At 40.3% G+C, this 10,418-nt stretch overlaps 1 protein-coding gene across 1 annotated transcript in view; it reads left to right on the forward strand.

The window, feature by feature from the left end:
• Positions 1–10,418, forward strand: part of EYA1 (EYA transcriptional coactivator and phosphatase 1) — a 274,836-nt gene that overhangs the window by 222,634 nt on the left and 41,784 nt on the right. Inside the window, exon 12 of the mRNA XM_006086365.3 lies at positions 7,545–7,634. Within this exon, the coding sequence (XP_006086427.1) occupies positions 7,545–7,634 (90 nt within the window). The remainder of the gene's footprint in view (positions 1–7,544; positions 7,635–10,418) is intronic.

Below are 10,418 nucleotides of genomic sequence, written 5' to 3' on the forward strand. Positions count from 1 at the left end.
ATTTTATTTGTATATATTTCATTATGTTTTTAAGACTCCATTGAAAGAGTTTTTTAGAATAGAAATAGTAGGTGATACCCAGTACTTCAGCAATTTAAAAAATTAATAATTATTTCCTAATATCATTAAATGTCTAATCAACAATTACATTTCTCCAATTGTTTTACATTTTTATTTTAATTATGGTAAAATGCGTACAATATAAACTCTACCTTCTTAGCAATTTTTAAGTGTACAGCTCAGGAACATTAAGTACATTCACATTGTTGTTCAATCCCTGGAACTCTTTTCATTGTGCAGAACTGAAAGTCTGTAGCCAGGAAATAATTCCTCAGGCTCTCCTCCCACAACACCTGGCAACAACTGGCTCTACTTTCTGTCTTAATGATTTTCATGGCTTTAAGTGCCTCATCTAAGTAAAATCAGACAGTGTTGGTCTCTATGTTAGTGGCTTATTTCACTTAGCGTAATCTCCTCAAGCTCCCTTCCTCTTGTAGAATTCTGTGTCAGAATTTCCTTCCTCTTCATGGCTGACTAATACTCCATTGTATGGCTATACCATATTTGCTTATTCCTCTGTCAGTGGACACTTGGGTTGCCTATACCATTTAGCTATTTTGAACAAGGCTGCTATGGACATGGATGTACAGATATCTCTTTGAGACCCTGCTTTCAATTATTTGGGGTATATGCCCAGAAGTAGACTTGTGCCTAATTTATTAATTTATTAAAGAATGGTCAAACTGTTTTCCATAGCACCGTTTACAGTGTGCAAGGGTTCCAGTTTCTCCACAGCCTCATCAACACTGTGCTTTCTCTCTGTCTGTTTTTATAGTCGTCCTAATGGGTGTCAGATAGAATCTCATTGTGATTTTGATTTGCATTTCCCTAATGGTTAGTGATATTGAGCATCTTTTCATGTGCTTGTTGACCATTTATGTATCATCTTTGGGGAAATATCCATTCAAGTCCTTTGCCCATTTTTAAAGTAGTTTTTTATTGTTACTGTTGAGTTGTCGTTCTTTAGTCTTCCTGGTTATTAACCTCTTATCTGATATCTGAGCTGTAGATATTTTTCCTACTCCATAGGTTGCTAATTGGATCCTTTGATGCACAGAAGTTTCTAGGTGCAGTGTGATTTACCTAAGCAAAGCCAGTGGCATGACCATTATAAGAATGTGCATTTGGGGTGTTTTTCTGACCTGTGTGCATGCAAGAACTCTTTCCCTCAGGTCCCGAGCACAATTATTTTGGAAGAAACTTTTTCAATATCTGTGTTGAGTAGCAAAAGTGCCCCTGCTAACAATGCCTTGTGTCAGCACTAGTGTTAGAGCTCGTTCAGTGTGTAGATGAGCGGGATGGCTTCATAGACTCCCTGCACAGTGTCATTCCTTGTCATCCTAAGGCAATTACTAGATGTCGAAGCAAATGGGACCGCCTGCAGGAGCAACAGTGTCTTCACCAGGTGGCTGAGTCTTGGTAAAATCACATTTCTGAATCGCTATGGATTGTGGTTACTAAGAATATTTTTAAAATGACTCTTAACATTTATCAAATGCCTCAGCTCATCTATGAAACAAAACAGGGCAATAAGAGGCCATATCCTAGTTCATATGTATTTATAGACACCCTTTTCTTTTCTTCACCTCAAATCAGATTATAGATTTTCAACATGTGACAGCAACACTGACGGACATAAATCTCTCTAAAGACTGAATTTCAGGTCAGCATTGCTGCGCACTGACTTTGTCTAGAATTCCTTTTTTCTTTTTTAAATCTTTCATAACATGAAGATCTAGTATAATAGCAGTGATCAGGCTGGGGAGAAAGGAACAGGAAAGGAATAACAATAGGTCCCGCATGATGCTGGTGATGTCAGGTGGGATGATGATAACTTTAGTCTCTGTGGGCAGTTCTGTGTTCTAGGAACAAGAGAAGACCTGGAGGCCAGGGGACAGGGGATGAGAGCAAAACGATTGTTTTAGGCCTGAGTCTCCCCTCAGCAGATTCCATTGTTATTTAAGTTTTCTACCTAGTGTTGCTTTCTGTTCAATAGAAATAATTCTCTTTGGTTTAACCCACAACAGCCACGGTAGCCTAGCATTGCGACTAGTTCCTTTCCTTCATTTTCATGACTTTAAGAAGACATTTGCAATTCATTACAGTATTAAAATAATTTAGGAGCGTGTGGTGTGTGTGTGTGTGTGTGTGTGTGTGTGTGTGTTGTGTTGTGTTGTGTTGGATGCTATTTGTTGTGTTGGATGCTATTTGTTTTGTTTTGGTTAAAGAAAGTCTCAGTTACAAAGAGCTATAGTAAATAAGAAGAATGGTAAAGCAATTGATTGTTTTTTCCCTTTCCAAGCCTCCCCACTGCACTATCCAAGTCTTACTAGGGAACTAAATTGCAGAGCACATAAGAATACATTTTGCAAAATGTAATGCATGCCACTTATTGCATTAAAAAATAAATTGGCTGCTGATCTTATGCTAATATTACCCACTTCATTAAGTAGATAAGGAGGTTTTGTAAGCAGCGATTCTAAAAGTGGGCTGCTCTTTAACCAGGTACAAATGAATCAGGCGTCACTAGTGAACATGTTTAATACTATACTATGTAGCTGAAATGATTTTAGGGTTCAAATGTCTCTTTGTGTAGCCTAATCTAGGTAACTAGGAATTTATTTTTCCCAACACTGAACAATAGCAACTAAAGATCAAATTTTATATTTTTTCTTCTTCATTGGAATTATTTGAAACACCAGGTGTCCCAAAAAATATATACACACTTTAACAGCTGATAGCTCAATTTTGAAAAGAAAATGTATTTTGATAAACACTGCCTTTATAATTATTAAAAGTGTGTGTACACATTTTGGAGGGGTACCCTGTATTTTCTATTTACTGCTTTTCCCAGTTTGTTCTTCTACCAAACTGGGAAAGCCCTTGTGCCTGGCATTGTGTTAGGTCCTAAGGATGTAGAGAGAAGGATGTAGGGCTAAGTCTCTGCCCTCCTTAGACAAGTACACATACAGCTGTGGTACCCAGCACTGATGAGCCGGTGGGAGGAGTCAGGGAGGAGACTGAGCTGAGGCAGGGGCGTGAGAGGAGCACTGTGGGCGCGGGGATGCAGGGGGTGAGTACACCGGCTGGGTCAGAGCCCTCGGTGTATTAATGTGGGGAAACAGGGGAGATGCTTGCCCCAGTTTTCTTTAAGATCTTTGGTGGGAACTGCCATCAGAGCCACCTCGCTTTTCCATTAGGCCTCTGCCTAGTCATCTTTTGAAGGAAAGATGTTATGATTAAACTATAACTAGGTCATGTGTTGGGGAGGTAAACAAGAGCCAGACATCTGTGGGCCCCCGTACTTGCTGACGTGTTTGGATGTTTCCTAAAAGAGATAGGAGAATGGGACGGACATGGTGACACCTGGGCTGAGAGCCCCTGAGGGAGCCGGTTGAAGATATCTACCAAACAGACGCATGGCTGGGAAATTAACGGGGCAGTGACTACAAGGAAGGCGTGGATTCCAGGTCCAAGGGGCAGGGTGTAGAGACTGACTTGATGTGGGGGAAAGAGAGGCTGTTTAGAAGATGCCAAGGTTTTGGGGCTGGTAGGGTGCTGTTCTCCTAAAGAAGGAACACAGTGGGTTCCAGGGGAAATGATGACTCCAATTTCTAGCACATTGAGAGCCAGGTGCTCTGCAGGACATCCAAGTAGAAATCACCAACAGGTCATCGGTGTGTGAGCCTGCACTTGAGACCTGATTTAATAGAGGGAAGAGGGGCAGTGGTTAGGGCATGAATGGGGTGGGTCCGCAGAGCCTGTGAGTAGAGTGAGGAATGGGTGGAAATAGTCCTAGGGACCAGGATCCTTTAAAAACAGGTGATGGACAATCGATTCCAGGAAGATGTTCAGAAAAGATCGATGATGTGACAGACACCAGGAAAGGAGATATGTCAAGATAGGACAGCACTGGCCACTGCCACAGAGGGGTCAAGTTCAGAAAAGAATGGAAAGATTTGGCAGAAAAGTTTACTTAAAAAGAGATGTTTGTTTGATGTGGAAGCAAAGTTGTATAATTTTTCAAAAGTGATCGAACAAAACATGGTGTTTCAAAAGCAACCATTTCATAACTGCAGCCCTGGAATTCGTTCTTGCAAAAAGCACAAGAAAAGTAAGACTAAGCCAGAGACGTGGTGATTCGACCATCTCAGTTTTGGTCTTAAAAAAAAAAAGTGTGTGTTTTTCTTCTTCTAAATATGCCCAAATAAGCCATCAAGCCATGACTAACTTATTAACTGTCCAGTGTGAGCTTTTGTCGCATTTGGTTTGTGTCAGACATATTTGAGAACTTAGGAAAGTATTAGAAGATTATGAGAACAGGAAAATAAAAGCGAACCTCGATGTGAGAAGAACTCCACCGCCAGAACGTGTAAGCAAATCTGCGGACACGCTCATCTGCCTGCTCTTCTGCTCATTTGCTCTCAGGGAAAACACTGCGTGTGAGACGGCTCTGCGCCCTGCCAGCTCTGTCACCACAAGCAAATCACACCGCCGCCAGGTTTCCCATCTCTCCAATCAGAAGTGGGTGTCCCCCCCCACACCCCCACCCCCGCTCAGCTTCCCAAACTGTAGATTGTGACACGTCAGTGGGCTATGAAATGGGAAATATCAGAGTACCCCCCACGCAGTGAGCAAAGGCTCCTTTTGCCAAACTTCATTTCAGCTGTGTGGTGTGTGTGTGTTTGTGTGTGTGTGTGGGGGGGGGGGGGGTAGGCGAGGAGGTGGTATTTCTAGAACATGGTGTAAAATATATTTTTTTTTATTGTGAATTGTGGTTTGAAAAATATTTGATAAACACTGCTCCCTCAACTAGAGCCCCTTCCTATTCTAAAATTCTCTCATTCCACTTAAATCTGAAAGCTGTTCTCTCGGTGTAGTGGAGTGGCAGGGATAGACACTGTGAAGGCATAGACACTGTGAAGGCATGAAAGCTCATAACAAAAGAGAAAAACATTCAGAGGTAAATAAGGCCAACATCTGTGTCGTATTTGACCATGAGACTGAACAAGCCTTTAAAATTTATTAGTATTCCGACTGGCAAGCCATTACTCTAATTTATGAAGAAAAGTTAAATATGCTATATATTAGCAAACAATGCAGTAGTTCTTTTGATGGCGGCATAAATAAGCAACCATATCAAGGAGGAATAATACTCCTTCAAAAGTAACAATACCATGGCACATAAATTCCGGAATTGGCAGTGAAACTCTTCCGCGCGCCACATAAAAAGATTCATGGGCCTGGTTATGCGACAACTCAGCGCGCTTTTATTGGCCTGAACAAGAGGGAGTAAACACCTCCGTCAGGTGTTTTGCTTTAGAAACAGCTGTTTGAACTCCCCCCACTGGTAATTCTGCCCCGGGGTATGTTTGAGTATGTGCCTTTCCAGCATGCTTGCTGATACTGCGAATAGAAGCAAGTGAGCCATTCCCCATAAAAGCAGCGTGCAGCGCGAGTTTGCCTTTGCTTATTTGTCAACTGTTCTTAATTCTTCTCAACCAATGCAATTTCATCGGTGTTCGGTGGTGGTACACAGGGACAGTTGGAGAGGGCTGAGGCGTGTGAGTCCTCGCACAGGGGAGTTGAGGGAAGGGTTTGCGGTCCCTCCCACACAGCTCTTGCACACTCAGTGGCCTTGGTGTGTCTTTCCTCTCTGCCCTCATAAACCCCGGGGCGTTGGTTAAACCCTGTGCCAACCTAAGCCCCGACCTTTGGCGATTCTGTGTTCTCTGCCTTCTTTCCAGTCAGTCAGCAGGCAGAGGAGGCCTAGCGTAGGAGAGGAATTGAGACCAGAGGTGCCAAGCCCCGCTCTGGGATTTCTGTTTAGACCCTGAGTGGAGCTGGCAAGGAGTGGGCGGGGCTAGTGCTGTGGGTGGGCGGGGTTGGCAGGGTTGACTCCGCCTCCCTCACCACAGTTGATTGGCCCCTGGCGGGCATTCAAGGAGTCTCTGCCCCTTTCACCCCATCACAGGCCTGCTCTCCCCAGGTGTACAAGTAGGTATGATTGTGCCAAATTAAGAGATGAGAATTTTTTTATTATAAGAAAAAAAATCATTCCATTTATTCTATGAGAACAATGTGTTTGCATCTAGCCATCTGACTTATTAGATGAGCAAACTGAGGGTCAAGTAGAGGGCAAGTGAGCTCAGTGCCAGGGGCTCTTCCCTGTCACTTCCCAAACCCCATGAGTGGCAGTTGGGGTAAACACTCGGGATGATCAGCTGTGGATACACGGACAGTAGAGAGTAAGCCAGGCAAGTCTCGAGCTTTGGAAGGAAGACAATAGAGAAAACATACAAGGTTTACGTCGGACAGTATTAGAAAACAAGAATCTTATTTTCTCTGGGTTTTGTGTCTCTGACTGTAACATAAGACTCGAGGACGCGTGATAGACAGAGTGCACCAGCCAGATGCGTGCCCTATGTGAAGGCATGGTTTCTCTAGTTACAATTTCCCTGATCAATGATGGTGAGGTAGATTCCGCCTTTCTCTGAAAAGTTTGCTGTAATAATAAAAAACAGTATATCAGAAATTATTGTTCTTTGGGAAAATGTGACAGTATTGGACCTGTGAAAGTTGGTATTGTTATTAGAATGTCAATAAAATTTTCAAACACGCACATTACATCCTTGAATACTTCCTCGACAGAAATTATTTTTCCTTCTTTATGATTATGCAGGATATTCACCATGACCCCTCTTGCTTCCTCAGTGTGATACATTAGGAATACAGCAACACCATAAAATCTGCAAATATCTCCATATTCCCCCGAGTTTGCCTCAGTGCCAGTAAATGTCATCAGGGTATGGGTTGTGTGAGGCATTGGGTAGAAGTCACTGGATCTCTCTGTGTACAGTACTGGATGTTTGATGACTGGATAGTGTCACATGAATGTTAAATATGTTCCCGGAGCTGGCATGGTGCCAGGTGGTCAGAGTGGCCATCACTTCCTACTTTTAAGTATACTCAAAATTGGCAGGCAGTCTGAATCAATAAAAAATTATAGTTATCCTCTGCAGTAAAATTAGTATTCACTGCCCTTCAGAAGTGAATCTATATTGTATCTATTTTCTAATATTTGTGGTAATGCTTTTAGACATGTTTAATGGATTGTGGTGTAACGTAAGCAATGTCTTCTTGATTCACTGATTTTCTTGCTCCTGAAACATAAGTGCGAAGCTGAATTTCCTCTACTTTATATGTCTAAGTAACCCTAGATTTTATATATTTTGTGATATTTTAAGCAGCAAGTTGTTTCTTCCTTATGCAAAGTACCAACAACATTAGGGGAACTTTTTAAATAAAATAAATCATTGAAGTTTGCATATAGAAGAAATCATGCACACCAAAGGCAACTGGAGCCCAAGCCGCCCGACGATCACTTTGGGCCTTTCCCTACACTCACTCCCTCTTAATGTGACAATATATTTCATGTAACCTGAAGAATACATGTTCTTGACCTGTAAAATTTCTTCTTTTAGGATCCACCTACTTCAGTTTCCCTTGGACTGCGAATGGAAGAAATGATTTTCAACTTGGCAGACACACATCTATTTTTTAATGACTTAGAAGTAAGTTCAGTTTTTTTATATAAACTTCATATTGTATGCCTGAAAATGGATGATTGGTCTTAAAAAAGGGGATATTATTTTTGAATATATAATTTGGATAATGAGGCAAAGTAATGCATTTTGCCTTCATGGTATTTGTTATGCTTTACATGGACTGTTTGTTTCAAAATTAGATTGCCACATAACCATTGATAAGGATGAAAATTTGAGGTCAAAGATCTTAAATATTAAGTTGTGTTGATTAGCAGAAACTACAGATTTCTCGGTTACATCGTCACCGTCGCGATGAATTGCCTTTAGAACCCAACAGAGCTTGTGATACTTGCATATGCGGTTCATGTCAGGCTGTCACTGTCTTGCGTTGGGTGCTTTCCTTTTTCACCGGCCCTGTCGTTTGCATGACATTTCAGTCGGGCCTCTGCTGTTAGGGCACCAGGATTTCTCATGTGAAAATGCTGATGTTTTATTTGTCCATCATCATTTGGGGGGAAACGTGTCAGATGGCTCATTGAAGGCGTTATGGGCAGTGACAAACATGATGGTCTCGATGAGCAGCATTCTTAAGAATAAAGAATATTGTTTTTCATATCTCCATTCTCAGACAACGTGACTATAACTACATTACACTCCCTTCTTAATAGAGACAGTTGTTTATTTAAATCCTGCTGTTAAGCGAGCTTGTGGTGGAGCTGTTAACAGCCATTAGTCATCAAGTTGTTGTTTTGCTAGATTTTATAAATGTATGTTTTTTCAGACAGGAGAAGAATCTGAAAGATTCAAGTAGAACTTTTACTGATCGAAGTTAATTGGCAGCAATTGGCCTTTAAATATTTCCTGATGTTTCCCTTTTCAAAATCAAGCAAAATGCACCTTATTTAATAGATGAGCCAAAATCATTTGAAAAATGCCCGTGTGTGACAGAACGAAAATGTGGTTTGTTCAACATCTGCCCTGTATTTTGATTTCTTTTCATCTGCAGTGAAACTGCTCACAGACGAATTGGCAACTTCCAGCGCAAAGAGATTATTTAAATGCGCTTCATTTTCTTCCATTCCTTACTGAAATATTTCTTTTTATGCTTAGGGTAAAAGACAAAAGATTTTTGCCTTTTAAAGTGTCCGATTTCCTTCAGGAAATGGCATGTAAGACATTAGTACTTTCTAAGGTGGAAATGTTTCGAGTGAGTGACAAGTTTAGAATTGCCTTTAGAAAAGCTTGATAGTCATACTTATTTTCAAAAGCTGTTTCTGATTTATGGTTGTGATTCACTTCATCAAAGAACAGCACACAAAAATGTTATATTTTACTGGTACTTTCAAATTCCTTTCCAAAGTTTTCATTTGTTTCTAAATGATATAGATTAGACTGATATTTTGTGCTGGAAACAACCTTGTTCCTCTTATTGATGTTAATAGGTGTTAATAGCACCCATCAAGAAGAAATTAGCAGTAATTTGCTATTGTTTTTGAACTCTACCTTCTTTAAAAAATGCCATCACTTGTCTATACCGTGCCAAAACTATGTGGTGAAAAGTGAGAAGTTGGGCAAACTTGGTATAATATAAACTTCCAAACTTAGTTTTGATTTAATATAGCTCGATTATTGTTTATTGACATTATTCATACTAAACTGCATATAAAGAGTGTCTAAAATAAATGTATATATTAAAAGTTCTGCGTTAGGGATGGAAAGAATATAGTTTTTCCATCAACCCAATTTTAAAAAAATAACTAGGGGGTCTACACAGTTATTCAAATATCAGATTCTATTCTTGGCATGAGGACTGTTTTTTTTTTATGAGAAGTAAAGGAGAAAAGAGAAGGAAGATATGATTCAACCAAATATGAAAACGATAATGGAAAAATTATTTAAGCTTGTAACTTTACAGAAGTTGACTTTAAGTCATTTTACTTGAGAAAACTATAAAGGTATCAGCGAGAGTATAAAAGATACATTTAGCCTCTGTCTTTTTAAAAAATATGTATTTTATTGATTTCTTACAGAGAGGAAGGGAGAGGGATAGAGAGTTAGAAACATGGATGAGAGAGAAACATCGATCAGCTGCCTCCTGCACACCCCCTACTGGGGATGTGCCGGCAACCAAGGTACATGCCCTTGACTGGAATTGAACCTGGGACCCTTCAGTCCGCAGGCCAACGCTGTATCCACTGAGCCAAACAGGTTAGGGCTAGCCTCTGTCTTTGGAAATTGTTTACTTGCTCTAAACTTGAGTAATATTCTATAAAAATAAATTGGTTCTTATACTTATTTCAATCTTTCATCGTATAGTTTTGCAAGTCAACACAACTGGAATTGGTCATTGCAAATATTAGTTTCTTGCAAAATAAAAAGTAAAATTATTTTCTGGCAAAAATAAGTGCATTGGCATAATCCTCCTAAGAAAACCAAAATTATCTCATCAGGCAGAAACGATGTGGTAATGCTTGATTTCACACTCCAGTTAGCAATGCTATGGTAGAGGAGAGGAATATTTAAATTACACGTTTTTAGCATTTTAAGATCAAGAGTACAAGTAACTTCAAGGAGGTTAACTATCTGTTAGCTTCAAGTGTGATGTCTGAATTCATTGTTGACATTTGGCCTCATTTTCTTTTACAATCTTAACGTTTCTCCAGTTAGTCCTTCTGTGTAGTTTGGTTTGTTCACAGCTTTGGCTTATGAGAGGTTCTGAACAACAAAATACACGATGTGAGGGCCTTCCGGTACCCGACCTTGTATTATCGAGGAATGCCCATGCACTTAAAATGGTTATTAGGATAGTCT

Source organism: Myotis lucifugus, unplaced genomic scaffold (assembly GCF_000147115.1).
Source record: "Myotis lucifugus unplaced genomic scaffold, Myoluc2.0 scaffold_27, whole genome shotgun sequence".
Classification (NCBI taxonomy): domain Eukaryota; kingdom Metazoa; phylum Chordata; class Mammalia; order Chiroptera; family Vespertilionidae; genus Myotis; species Myotis lucifugus.